This window comes from Oryctolagus cuniculus, chromosome 19 (genome assembly GCF_051225735.1).
Source record: "Oryctolagus cuniculus isolate XC-2025 breed Fujian yellow rabbit chromosome 19, ASM5122573v1, whole genome shotgun sequence".
Lineage (NCBI taxonomy): Eukaryota > Metazoa > Chordata > Mammalia > Lagomorpha > Leporidae > Oryctolagus > Oryctolagus cuniculus.
The window spans coordinates 42,141,422-42,154,843 of NC_142885.1; the positions used below are offsets into that span (position 1 = coordinate 42,141,422).

A 13,422-nucleotide genomic window follows, 5' to 3' on the forward strand; every position below is an offset into this window, starting at 1 on the left:
AATGTAATATCGATCACTCTGCTTAAGCACCCTTTGTTTTTCCAAGTGCTGAAGTGTTTCATTATTTGGGCTTAGCTCTCAGAAACTGCATAGCCTGCCTCCTGCGGTGTATCTGATGTAATTCTGCACTTCTGACATTTTTGGAGCTGGTTCATTTGGTTTTTCCTTAACTGACCTTGGGACAGCTATAAAACAAAATATGTAAGTGAACTAATCATTTTTTCTTTTCTTTTCTTTTCTTTTTTTTTCTTTTGAGAGCCAGAGGGACAGAGAGAGCGAGTTCCTGTCTGCTGGTTCACTCCCCAAATGCCCACAAGGAGGCTGCAAGCCTCGAACTCCATCCAGATCTCCCATTTGGAACTCAATCATCTGAGCCATCACCTGCCACCGCTCAGAGTCTGCATTAACAGGAAGATGAGTCAGGAGGCAGAGCCTGGACTCAAACCTGGGTACTTCAACACGGGGTGGCGGTAGCCTCACCACTAGGTCAAATAAGCATTCCCCAAAGTGTAGGAATCTTAAAAGTGCAGCTCAGTGAAATTCTGCGTTTGTATACACCGGTGTAACCACCATCAAGGTCAAGATCGAGAACTTTTTTTTAACTATTTATTTATTTATTCAAAAGCAGAGTTAGAGAGAGAGACATAGAGATCTTCTATCCACTAGTTTACTCCACAAATGGCCTCAATGGTCAGAGCTGCACCAATCTGAAGCTGAGAGCCAAGAGCTTCTTCCGAGTCTCCCACTCGGGCGCATGGTCCAAGGCCTTGAACCATCCTCTACTGCTTTCCCACGCCGTGGCAGGGAGCTGAATTGGAAGAGGAGCAGCCAGGACTCGAACCAGCCCCTATATGACCAGGTACTTCTCCTGGTCTCCCATGGGGTGCAGGGCCCAAGCACTTGGGCCATCCTCCACTGCACTCCCTGGCCACAGCAGAGAGCTGGCCTGGAAGAGGGGCAACCGGGACAGAATCCGGCGCCCAGACCGGGACTAGAACCGGTGTGCTGACGCCGCAAGGTGGAGGATTAGCCTAGTGAGCCACGGCACCGGCTAATAAAACTTTTTTATAAACGGAAAATAAATAAATCTTTTTTTAAAAAAAGAAATTCTTTCATTAGACTCTTCTCAATTTTCTCTTTGAGGATCAATATGGTTTTTTTTTCTTAATTATTTATTTACTTAGAAGGTGACTGAGATCAAGGGAGAGACAAATCTTCCATCTGCTCATTCACTCCTCAAATGGCCACAACAGCTGAGGCTGGCCAAGCTGAAACCAGGAGCCTGGAACTCCATCCGGGTCTACCATTGTGTGTAGCAGGGACCCAAGCACTTAGGCCACCTTCCACTGCCTTCGCAGGTGTATTAGCAGGCAGCTGGATCGGAAGCAGAGTAGTCAGTTGAGACATGAACCAGCGCTCTAATATGGGATGCCAGCATTGCAATCAGTGGATTAACCTGCTGCGCCACAGCACTGGTCCTCTGTGTGTTTCTTAGAGGGCCTCTTATTGATGTATGGAACACGGATAGGCTGAATGACTTTCCCAAGGTCACACCAAAAAAATCAGGGGCAGAGGACTGGAGGAGTCACCCTAACACAGGGCGGGGTGGAACCTCTCCTCCCTTGCCAGCCTGCCCAGCCCCCTCCCAGATCCCCAGGCCCTGCCCTGCCTGCTGCAATCTGTGATCCCTTTGTTGGGATGGGATTGAATTCCCTGAGGGCTCCTGTCCCGGCCCTGGCCAGCAACTCCGGTAACCAGAGCTGTGTGAGAAGAAAAAGCCAACCCCCTGGGACAGCCGCACCCCAAACAAAGGTGAGGTCTTCAGTGGCCGCCCCCTCCCCATGGGGTCCCAAAGGGCACTGTTCACCCCAGCCCAGTCTCACTGAGGCCCCAGAACGCTAGCCTTTCACTCTCGACTCTGGCCTTTGCCCACCAGCTCTCTAGTCCACCCTCTGCCACCTAGAATGTGTCCTGGAACTAGGACACCTCTCCCCACCTCCACCCCGGGCCTCCAGAGATGTGAGATGGGCTCAGGGCTCCAGGTGGGGCCTTTGGGTTCCCTACTTCCTCCTTCCAGCCCTAGATCCTCTCAGATTCCCAGAGATGGGCTCCGGCCAGGGAGGGTGTGGCTGCTCCTGGGACCATCAGAAGTCACGGGCTGCTGAGGCACTGGCAGAGCTGTGGCAGGGAACAGACTTTTGCCCATCTCTGCGCCTGTAGCCAGCTCAAAAGTGCCATGTCCCAGCTCTTGCTCCTCCCGCTTGTGGTCTTTGGTAACTACAGGGGACGGGGCGGGGGGAAGGTGTTGCAAGGGGCCTCTATCCCACCAGCTGGGCAGCTGGAAAGCAGGATCTCTGGGGAGTGGATTGGGAACGGGGGTGGGGGGGATTGAGGCATCGGGAGGCTGGGGTGCCCAGGGTGATGGAGCAGCCACAAGGCCTGCCGTCGGGGCCATGGGGAGAGCCCAGGACGGCACACAGCAGGTGCAGTCTCCAGCTGCCTCTGTCTTCCCAGCCATGCGCCCCATCCCAGGAGACTTCGAGGACTCAGGTAAGGTGGCTGGGCCTGGGGAGAGTCATGTGCAGAGGATAGAGAATTAGAAGGGGCTGCAAGGGTGCTGAAGGCAATCTGAAAGAACAGGGGCTGGGGAAGATGGAAGTGGGCAATGGGGAGCAGGAAGACAGGGGCTGGGAGTCGCCACTGGTTTTCTCTCTTTACTCACTGGCCGGCAGCATTCGGTCCCACCCAAGAACAACCTAAAGATCTGGGTAAGGAAGAGGCCTGGGTGACCTGGGACCTTTCAGGAGGTTAAGACCGGCAAGGTCGGGAGGGAGGTAGAGGGCGAGGCTTCATCCTGAGTTCCCTAGGCCTCTTGGAGTAGGGGTCCTTAAGCAGTCTTGGACCCTCCTAAGGTTCCCCCATTGCAGACTGCGGGCGCCCTGAGCCCTCTGCCCGCATCGTGGGGGGCTCAGACGCACAGCCCGGCACGTGGCCGTGGCAGGTGAGCCTGCAGCATGGGGGCGGCCACATCTGCGGGGGCTCCCTCATCGCCCCCTCCTGGGTCCTCTCGGCCGCTCACTGTTTCGTGACGTGAGTATCCGCCCTGGTCCAGACCCGCCCCTTTCAAAGGCGAGCCTCCCCCTTCGACCCCACCCCGAGCCCCTCCCAAATGCCCGCCCCTCCAGTTCCCAAATCTGGATACGACTCCGCATCCTCTGGCGCCGAGCGCCCGGCCCCTTGAGGGGCTGACCCGCTCCGAGGGGTCAACCTAACCCCCTTCCGCCTCGGCCCCGGCACAGGAACGGGACGGTGGAGCCCGCGGCCGAGTGGTCGGTTCTGCTGGGCGTGCACTCCCAGGACGGGCCCCTGGACGGCGCGCACGCCCGCGCGGTGGCCGCCATCCTGGTGCCGAACAACTACAGTGCCGTGGAACTGGGCGCCGACCTGGCCCTGCTGCGCCTGGCCTCGCCCGCCAGGCTGGGCCCCGCCGTGCGGCCCATCTGCCTGCCCCGCGCCTCGCACCGCTTCGCCCACGGCACCGCCTGCTGGGCCACCGGCTGGGGGGACGTCCAGGAGGCGGGTGAGCTGCGCGGGGTCCCGGGAGGCCCCAGAGCTGAGAGACCCGGCGGACCGCGCGCCCCTCGGGGGCGGGGCCTCGGGGGGCGTGCCTCAAAGCTGAGCACCGGATTGGTGGCTCAGGGGGCGGGGTCTCGGAAGGCGGGGCGCGTGGGCGGGGACTCTGGGTGCGGCTTATGGGCGGGGCCTCGTGTGCATTGGACGGGGCTGCAGGAGGTAGGGCCTCTGACGGTGCTGCCTGTGGGCGAGGCCTCGGGAGGTGGGTCCATGGGCGGGGCCTCCGTGTGTGGGCGGGGCTTGGAGGGAGGATTCCTGCCAGGCCCGGGTACATCTCGCACCTGTCTCCCTTCTATCTGTCCTCTTCCCCAAGGCCTGTCGAAGGAAAACTACTGAATCACCCCCATTACACCCCCATTCCCTCCACATTCTTGCTTCCTGTTTTTCCTTTCCTGGACTTAGGATCTGACTAGAGATCCCATTCCAGTTCTGCTGTTTTAGACAAAGCACTTTCAGCCAGTTCATTTCCTCCTCTGAAAAATGAGGAAAATGGTAAAGCCAGCCTCATGGGGAGATCCATGCCAAGTTTATATTAGCGAGGTGTGGCTGGCACCGTGGCTCAACAGGCTCATCCTCCGCCTTGCGGCGCTGGCACACCGGGTTCTAGTCCCGGTCGGGGCGCCGGATTCTGTCCCGGTTGCCCCTCTTCCAGGCCAGCTCTCTGCTGTGGCCCAGGAGTGCAGTGGAGGATGGCCCAAGTGCTTGGGTCCTGCACCCCATGGGAGACCAGGGGAAGCACCTGGCTTCTGGCTTGGGATCAGCGCAGCGGCCATTGGAGGGTGAACCAACGGCAAAGGAAGACCTTTCTCTCTGTCTCTCTCTCTCACTGTACACTCTGCCTGTCAAAAAAAATAATAAATAATAAAAGACTATATTAGCGAGGAGCCTAGCACAGCGGGGACCCATGCGTTTGAGCTATGCTTATGTTAGGTGAATCATGAGAAAGACTATGTACAGCGCCTGGTACACGGCGGGTTGCTCAGCAAATGTCTGTGCCCGCCTTCCCTTCTCTCCCTCTTTTTCCCATCCTCCCCACCCTTATTGTTCAGTCACTCTCCTGCTCAGTGCTCCTTGAGCACCGCTATATGCCGGGCAGTGGATGCGCCAGCCAGTGGATGTTATAGCAAAACACCTGCCTTCTCAAAGCTCCCATTCTAGCAGGTAGAGAAATGACAAGTTCAGTAAATAAGCAAACGCTGTATATTAGAAGGTGTGGGGAGGAACGGATGCCTTCTCCATCATCCCAGCATGCAATGCTACCCTTCCAGGCTAGCAAGCTCCGCCCCCCCCCCACAAACCCCAGATATCCCACATCTGCTCGGGTCCCACCTGTTCCAGTGTCCGGGGGAGTGCAGAAGGAGATGCCATGGCCTCTACTTGCAGGTGGGGTGGGAGGGGTCCTCTCACAGCAGGACAAGAAGAAGGAATATTTGAGAGCATTTAGGAAATGTGTCTGGATGGGGCCAGGCCATCCTGGCTAGGGGTACCCCGAGCAGGAGATTTCTGGGGAGGTTTTGTGGACAGAGGCTGTCATGAAGGCTAGACCAGGGAGACGGAGCACCCCTGAGACCCAGGGGAGGCAGAAGGCCAGGCGTGCAGGCTGCAGGGAAGGGGGCACTGGTCATAGAAGCTGCAAAATCTGCTGAGACTGGACCACCAAGACCTTATGATTGGACTGGGAGCCAGGGTACCCTACCAGCTCCACAGACCCCCCCCATCCCCAAACATCCCCCCTCCCAGAGCCCTAAAGCAGCCTCAGCATCATCCAAGCGACAACTCAGGATTCCGAGCAGCTGCAGAAGGAGCCCCTGGCAGGCCTCCCCCCACCTCAGACACTTTGCTTCCACCAAAACCAGGTGCCCTTCAGGACATGGGGGAGGGGTGGGGCACGCTTAGACGGTGGGATCTGCTTGTCCTTCGTAAGAGCTTCGGAAACTGCTGTAGCAGCAGCAGGTGAGGAGTAGATGCAGAGGCCGGCGCCGCGGCTCACTAGGCTAATCCTCCGCCTTGCGGCGCTGGCACACCAGGTTCTAGTCCCAGTTGGGGCGCCGATTCTGTCCCGGTTGCCCCTCTTCCAGGCCAGCTCTCTGCTGTGGCCCGGGAGTGCAGTGGAGGATGGCCCAAGTCCCTGGGCCCTGCACCCCATGGGAGACCAGGAAAAAGCACCTGGCTCCTGCCTTCGGATCAGCGCGGTGCTCCGGCCGCGGCGGCCATTGGAGGGTGAACCAACGGCAAAAGGAAGACCTTTCTCTCTGTCTCTCTCTCTCACTGTCCACTCTGCCTGTCAAAAAAAAAAAAGAGTGGATGCGGAAAGACGAGTCAGGATGTTGGGGCGATCATCCAGGCCCAAGGTGAAACTGCCCGACCCCGCCCCTCGCAGTGAGCGTGCTGAGATGTCGTAAAGGGCCGGGGAGTCGAGACAGAGGTCAGGGAGACCCTGAGATTCATTCCATGCTTGGCAACTGGCTGCAGGGCCACGTGCAGTCTATACAGTGTCTGTGAAAGTGATGCCTGCTCTGTGCCATTGTGCCTCCGCGTCAGGGCTAGTGCTTCATGACCTTAGCCCCAACGTGCATCTTTTGCCAGATGGGGACCCTTGTGCAGTGTACAACCCACACAACCTTGCACGGCAACCCTCACGACGTGCTGTGACATGACGCTATATTCCTGACATGAGGAGAAATGAAATAGAGCAGGAGATGTGGGGAATGTGGTAGACCGAGCTGCCAAGGGGATAGCTCAGTGGAGATTTGCAGGATGCGGCTGGAGGGGACAAAGCTGAGCCCTGGGGTCCTGGGGGCTCCATACCTGCCTCACAAGGTCTCCTCTCTGGCTCTGCCCCCAGATCCTCTGCCCTTCCCCTGGGTGCTCCAGGAAGTGAAACTAAGGCTGCTGGGAGAAGCTGCCTGCCAGTGTCTCTACAGCCGGCCGGGCCCCTTTAACCTCACTTTCCAGCTATTGCCAGGGATGCTGTGTGCTGGCTACGCAGAGGGCCGCAGGGACACGTGCCAGGTGAGGGGCAGCCCCTGCTCTGTGCTCAACTCACTGTGTCACAATACGCACCCTGAAAAACACAGTAGATTTGAAACATTCTGCCCAGGAGACACATCTCCGAGGGCTCCCAAGCTGGAGCACTGGCGGAGGGGATTCAAGCTGACTGGTCGCCCAGGCATAACCCCCACCCCAAATCTGAAGTTACAGGACCCATGCAGATAACCTGCCTGAACAGTATTGCAAGCAATTCAAATTCCTTCGAGACCAGCGCTGCCCTGCAGAATGTCCTGGGACACTGGAGATGTTCTTATCTCTGCTGCCCAGCGTGGTAGCTGCTGGCCACATGTGCTTACTGAACATTTGACATAGCAGCAGAAGATGGCCCAAAGTGCTTAGGCCCCTGCCACCCACATGGGAGACCCTGATGGAGTTTCAAGCTCCTTTCTCTGGCCTGCTCCAGTCCCAGCCATTGTGTGGCCATTTGGGGAGTGAACCAGCAGATGGAAGACCTCTCTCTCTCTCTCTCTCTTCCTGTCACTCTGCCTTTCAAAGTAATAAAAGTGATAAATCATTTTTATTCTTAAATATTTTATTTCTTTGAGAGGCAGAGAGTTACGGGGGGGGGGGGGGTCTTCCATCTGCTGGTTCACTCTCTAGATGGCCGCAACGGCCGGAGCTATGCCGATCTGAAGCCAGAAGCCAGGAGCTTCTTCCAGGTTTCCCATGCAGGTGCAGGGACCATCTTCCTTTGTTTTCCCAGGTGCATTAGCAGGGAGCTGGATTGGAAGTGGAGCAGCCGGGACTTGAACCGGCACCCATATGGGATGCCAGCACTGCAGGCCAGGGCTTTAACCTGCTGTGCTACAGTGCCGGCCCCTTCGCTGTGTTCTTGACTTTGGCTATTCATCAGCCCTTCCACTGTACCAGGCCTCTCTGTTCTAGGTTTTACGGAAACAAAGCCAAGGCAGGTTTCTAGCAAGTGGCTGTATGTTGGACAGAAAAAAAAAAAAAAAAAAAAAAGCCCAATTTTGCCAGGAGGCTGGTGTCTGCTAGTGGGTCCCTGCACTGAGTCCCCGACTCAGGTCACCTTTCAACAGGGTGACTCTGGGGGGCCCCTGGTCTGCGAGGAAGGTGGCCGCTGGTTCCAGGCGGGAATTACCAGCTTTGGCTTTGGCTGTGGACGGCGGAACCGCCCTGGAGTCTTCACTGCCGTGGCTCCCTATGAGGCCTGGATCCGGGAACAGGTGATGGGTTCAGAGCCTGGGCCTGCCTTTCCCACCCAGCCCCAGGAGCCCCAGTCAGGCCCCCGGGAGCCCAGGGAGGAGAACTGCACCATCGCCCTGCCAGGTGAGGGGCAGGAGCCCTGGGTGTGAGCCGGCCGTGGGGGAACAACTGAGTTGGGATGGAGACTGCTGGGGCTGAGGGGGCTTCAGAGGTGAGAGGCCCCCTGACCCAGGCCCCTCACCTCTCAGAGTGCGGGAAGGCCCCGCGGCCAGGCACGTGGCCTTGGGAGGTGCAGGTGTTGGTGCCAGGATCGGGACCCTGCCACGGGGCGCTGGTGTCGGAAAGCTGGGTCTTAGCGCCTGCCAGCTGCTTTCTGGAGTGAGTGTGAATGCCTCCTCTCCCCATCAGCCCGAGACACCAACGATCGGCCCCAGTCCTTCCCCTGGGGGGCTTGGGGGACACCCAGTGTGGAGTGCTGGGTCCCACTTGGAGGTGGAGGGTTCAGCACCAAAAGAGGCATCCCCGCCAGCCTGGGGGTTGGAATGCAGAGCCAGTCCGTGATGCACGAGCCCACACTGGAGTCTAAGCCAGGGAGGCGGCCGGGGCTGCGAGGTGTCCAGCCCCGCAGAACGTGGGATCAATCAGGCCCCACGTCCCGGGACTTCCCAACCCGCAGCCCCACCGACCCAGACGACGCGCCGCCCGGTGACCTCGGCGCCTGGCGGGTGCTGCTGCCCTCGCGCCCGCGCGCGGAGCGGGTGGCGCGCCTCGTGCCGCACGAGAACGCCTCGTGGGACGACGCCTCGGACCTGGCCCTACTGCAGCTGCGCGCGCCCGTCAACCTGAGCGCGGCCCCGCGGCCCGTGTGCCTCCCGCACCCGGAGCATTACTTCCTGCCAGGGAGCCGCTGCCGCCTGGCTCGCTGGGGCCGCGGGGGTAAGCGGAGACCCGAGGCTGGGTGGAGCGGCGCGGAGCCTAGGCCAACTCGGCCGCAGCGCGGGGTCCCCTGCCTTTCCCCCCAACACACCCAGAACGCGCACCTGGCCCCGGGGCGCTGCTGGAAGCCGAGCTGTTGAGCGGCTGGTGGTGTCACTGCCTGTACGGCCACCAGGGGGCGGAAGTGCCGCTGCCCGGAGACCCGCCGCTCGCGCTCTGCCCCGCCTACCAGGAGGAGGAGGAGGCGGGCCGCTGCTGGGTGAGCGGCAAGGGCGGGGCCCGAGGAGGGCGCGGAGTCGGGGATAGGCTGAGGGAGCTGGGGGCGGGGCCTGAACCGCAGGAACGAGGCGGAGCGCACGGAACGGGGACAACGAATGGAGGCGGGGCCAAAAGGGGCGGGGGCGGAGCCTGGCCCCCAGGCTGTTGCGAGGGGGCTGGGGCGGGCTCTGAGCAGGAGTCGGGGTTTCTCGCTATCCCCAGGTTTAAGGCGCATCCTCAAAGCGAGGGCTGAATTCTTAACGGAGATTAGTAGTGGGGCCTGGCCTGGAGGAGGCGGGACGTGTTGTGGAGAATGTGGAGTCCAGGGACGCCGCAGAGACCCTGATGCTCTCTCGCTGCAGAATGACACGAGGTGGAGCCTGCTGTGCCTGGAGGAGGGTACCTGGTTCCTGGCTGGCGTCGCACACCTTTCCAGTGGCTGTCTGCGGCCCCGAGCCTTCTCCCCGCTGCACGCCCATGGCCCATGGATCAGCCATGTGGCCCGGGGGGCCTACCTGGAGGACCAGCTAGCCTGGGACTGGGGTCCTGAGGGCGAGGAGACTGAGACCCACACCTGTCCCATGCACACAGAGCATGGCGGTGAGCAGGAGGCCTTGGTTTAGCTGGGCGGGGAGGAGAGGGGTGCTTAGCCCAGAGGCTTCAGGGATCAGCTGTGGGCCCCCCACCTCTCCCTAGCTTGTGGCCTGCGGCCAGAGGCAGCTCCCGTGGAGGTGCTGTGGCCCTGGCTGGCAGAGGTGCATGTGGCTGGTGATCGAGTCTGCGCTGGGATCCTGGTGGCCCCCGGCTGGGTGCTGGCAGCCACCCACTGTGTCCTCAGGTGGGTCTCCCTCCCGCCCTAGGCTAGAGGCAGGTGGGCTCAGATGGCCCTGGGTGCTACCCCTTGGGGGCTCTCGGAGCACTGTGAGGGGGTCTTGAGGCAGAAGGGAGATGTGACAGGAGGAGATGGAACCTCTCCAGCCTAGACTCATCCCCACCGCTTTGGCAGGCTGGGAAGGGCGTTGCTAGCAATGAGCAGTGGAGTGACCCTGGGTCTTGTTCCAACAGGCCAGGCTCTACAACAGTGCCTCACATTGACGTGTATCTGGGCCGGGCAGGGGCCAGCCCCCTCCCACAGGGCCACCAGGTATCACGATTGGTCATCAGCATCCGCCTGCCCCGGCACCTGGGCCTTAGGCCTCCCCTGGCTCTCCTGGAGCTGAGCTCCCGGGTGGAGCCCTCCCCATCAGCCCTGCCCATCTGCCTTCATCCAGGGGGTATCCCCCTGGGGGCCAGCTGCTGGGTGCTGGGCTGGACGGACCCTCAGGACCGAGGTGAGAGCCCTGGGTGATGGCAAAGACAAGTGGCCAGAGGCCAGCACCCGGGCACAACTTCTTTCTTTCCCACAGTCCCTGTAGCGGCTCCGGTCTCCATCTTGACACCACGACTCTGTCACTGCCTCTATGAGAGCATTCTGCCCTCTGGGACACTCTGTGTCCTGTACACAGAGGGGCAGGAGGGCAAGTGTGAGGTAGGGGTTCTGGCATCCTGGTGGGGGGGTGGTCGGGAGTGGGGAGAGGCAGTACTTCCAGGGTGGGGACCCCAGAAGAGGTTCAAGGCCTCAGGAAGAAAGGTAGCAGACCCACTGGGCCCTGGCTACGGCTCTGCAGGTGACCTCAGCACCTCCCCTCCTGTGCCGGACCGGAGGAGGCTCCTGGGTCCTCGTGGGCATGGCGGTCCGAGGGAGCCGGGAGCTGTTTGCTGCTGTTGGCCCTGAAGAAGCCTGGATCTCCCAAACTGTGGGAGAGGCCCACTTCCTGCCGCCCAGTGGCTCCCCCTACTGGCCGCCTGAAGGCAGCGACCTCTGCCCCCCAGACTTGGCAGGGGCTTCAGGCTCGCCTCGGGCTGCTCTGTTCCTCCTGCTACTGACTCCTCTAATCCAGGGCTGAGAGGGTCTGGCTCCCGGGATGGGGACGGGGGAGGTACTTCCCCTTTGCCTCCCAGCCCTCCACTTCCCGCCCAGTGGGGCTGGAATGTGACCCAACCGGTTCACTCCCGTGGGGGAACCTGGAAAAGGCCCCACCCCCCCAGAGTTTGCAGCGGCTCCGGATAAGTGGGCCTCTGTGCCAGCTATTTTGGGCCCAGGAATCCTCAGGGGTGGCAGGAGGAGGGGACAATAAAGATCTAAACACAGACACGTGTGGCCTTGTGGCATCCTTGAGGGCGGGCTGAGAACACTGGGCTCCGGGGAAGCCCAAGGGATCCGCCCCTCCCTCCCGGGGCCCCTGTGAGTCAAACTTTGGGCTCCTAGGAAATGTGTCCCTGATAACGTGGCACCTGTTCCCTCATTCCTGCCCCCGGGCGGGGGAAGCTGGGTGGCCACCTGCTTGTGTGTCACCTCCTCCATGGAATTAGTGTCCCCAGCACCTGCTGGGCACCTGAGCCTTAGTTGGTGCCCCGGTCCTGCTGCTGGCCCCTCCCCCCAGAGCAAGAAGGACTGGGGACAAGAGTCAAAGCTGTCCCCCCAATATATGCCCTATGCATACACTCCTGTTTTTACAGGCTGCCCAGTGTCCCCAAGATCTGGGTCCCTTGTATGTAAATCCCGCTAGCCTGCCACTTGGCTCGGCACCTCTGCCTTCATCCAAGTGACAGTCACAGCACAACTGGGGTCTGAGGAGCCCCACAAAGCGCTCCCAGTCTCATGGGGAACACACAGGGACACCTTTGGCAGGGGAGCCCACAAAGGGCCAGGAAGCAAAGTTTGAGCATAGGAAGGGGCGTAGGGGCCTGGGGGCTGGGGCAGCTGGGATGGAAACCATCTGATGAGGGTGGTCAAGGGGTCACGTCTGGGGCTGGAGGCAGAGAGAGGGGAAAGAGGACCCAGAGGGAAGCTGGACCTTTTCCCTGGGAGGTGGAGGCGAAAGGCAGAGATCTTAAAGGGCCAGGCTTCTCCTTGGCTGCTAGACGCCAAAGAGACAATTTCCCAGAATCTCCACAGGGAGGTGCATGCCCACTGCCAGTCCTTGCCCACCCCCGCCGTGTGCCCGTAGCTAGTCGGTCAGCCACGTGCACCCTACCACCACCACTTAACACACCCTGTCCTTTTTCCCTAAAACCACCCAGCCTGAAGCCTTCTCCAGACAGATCCTCCCCCTGACCCACTCCAGGAATTCCCTGCCCCCCCCCCCCCCCCCAGCTTGGACCCTGAACTGGCTGGGTCCGGCCACCTACTCTGGGAAGTGAGTGTTTTTCTTGGAGCTTGAGCCCAGTGTTTTGTTCCAAACTGCCACGGAGTCACAGAAGATGCACTTGACGGGCCAGCCCAGCCGTAGAGGCCTCTGATGCCTGAACCACTGCACCTGTACCCTCCACTCTAGAACACCCCCCCCCCTACACACACACACACACACACACACACTGGGCCACTGTTCCCTAGCCCCCTACACACACACACACATACCAGGCCACTGTTCCGCGGCCCCCTACACACACACACTGGGCCACTGTTCCCCGGCCCCCTACACACACACCTTGCCACTGTTCCCCAGCCCCCTACAGAGACACCTTGCCACTGTTCCCCAGCCCCCTACACACACACCTTGCCACTGTTCCCCAGCCCCCTACAGACACACCTTATTAACACCTTTCATCGCCCCCTCCCCCTTTGTCCAGGACCCCTCAAGTTGCTATGCAGTATCACCAGTCCCACTTTGAAATTATTTTTATCATTGCTGGTGATTATTTGATTCCAGTCTGCCACCCCTGGTGAGCTCAGGGAGGCCAGAAGTGGCATCTGCTTTGTCCTCTGAGCCCAGGACAATTGTAGACCATGTGGGATTAATATTTGTGGGATGATTGGCAGTTGTTGGATGTGCTCACTGGCTGCAGGTGAGGCTCAGGTGGGTGGCCTGGGCTTAAGCGCCTGTTCTTAGGAGTGGGGAGGAGCTGCTGTGGTCCCAAAAATAACAAAGGCTGGGCCGGGTGCTGGGGGGCATAACAGGTCTGAGAGACCAGGAAGACCTGGGCCTTTGACAGAGACAACAGGCGGGCTAGCCCTGTCTCTAGCCCGGCCTCGGGCTGGCTCTGTGATTTCTCAGCCCCTATCCCAACTGCTCAATACACCGCCTGGGGGGTGGGGGGTGGTCTGAGACAGCTCGGGACTTTGGAAGCCCAAAGAGCCCGTGGCGCTCAGCGGAGTGGAGCAGGCGGGGCCAGGGGAGGAGCCAGCAGGTAAGTGCCTTCCCCTAGGAGTCGGGGGCGGGGAGGTCTCCGCCTGCGTGGCTGGGCCGAGCCTGAGTCGCGTCCCCACTGCTGGCCAGTGTCCTCTCGTGGCCGCTCCCTGCCTCAGAAGCCAGCCTTGGACACCTGCTCCTCCTT

The 13,422-nt window shown here is 60.3% G+C and overlaps 1 protein-coding gene across 1 annotated transcript; it reads left to right on the top strand.

Annotated features, from left to right (window-relative positions):
- The first annotated feature begins 1,487 nt into the window (after positions 1 to 1,487).
- PRSS36 (serine protease 36) lies at positions 1,488 to 11,237 on the top strand. Its single transcript, XM_089321148.1, has 15 exons — positions 1,488 to 2,273; positions 2,515 to 2,550; positions 2,733 to 2,768; positions 2,928 to 3,090; positions 3,300 to 3,580; positions 6,479 to 6,645; positions 7,725 to 7,974; positions 8,100 to 8,229; positions 8,528 to 8,787; positions 8,883 to 9,046; positions 9,408 to 9,645; positions 9,742 to 9,883; positions 10,111 to 10,376; positions 10,452 to 10,573; positions 10,713 to 11,237. The coding sequence occupies exons 1-15, from the start codon at positions 2,237 to 2,239 to the stop codon at positions 10,989 to 10,991; spliced, it is 2,571 nt and encodes an 856-aa protein (XP_089177274.1). The 5' UTR covers positions 1,488 to 2,236; the 3' UTR covers positions 10,992 to 11,237.
- The last annotated feature ends 2,185 nt before the right edge of the window (positions 11,238 to 13,422 follow it).

Bases quoted from the DNA above. Each gene is read 5' to 3' on its own strand.
- PRSS36 (XM_089321148.1), top strand. From the start codon at position 2,237: ATGTCCCAGCTCTTGCTCCTCCCGCTTGTGGTCTTTG. The intron at 6,646-7,724 runs GTGAGGGGCAGC...ACCTTTCAACAG, and splicing joins GCCGCAGGGACACGTGCCAG to GGTGACTCTGGGGGGCCCCT. The intron at 10,574-10,712 runs GTAGGGGTTCTG...ACGGCTCTGCAG, and splicing joins GGCAGGAGGGCAAGTGTGAG to GTGACCTCAGCACCTCCCCT.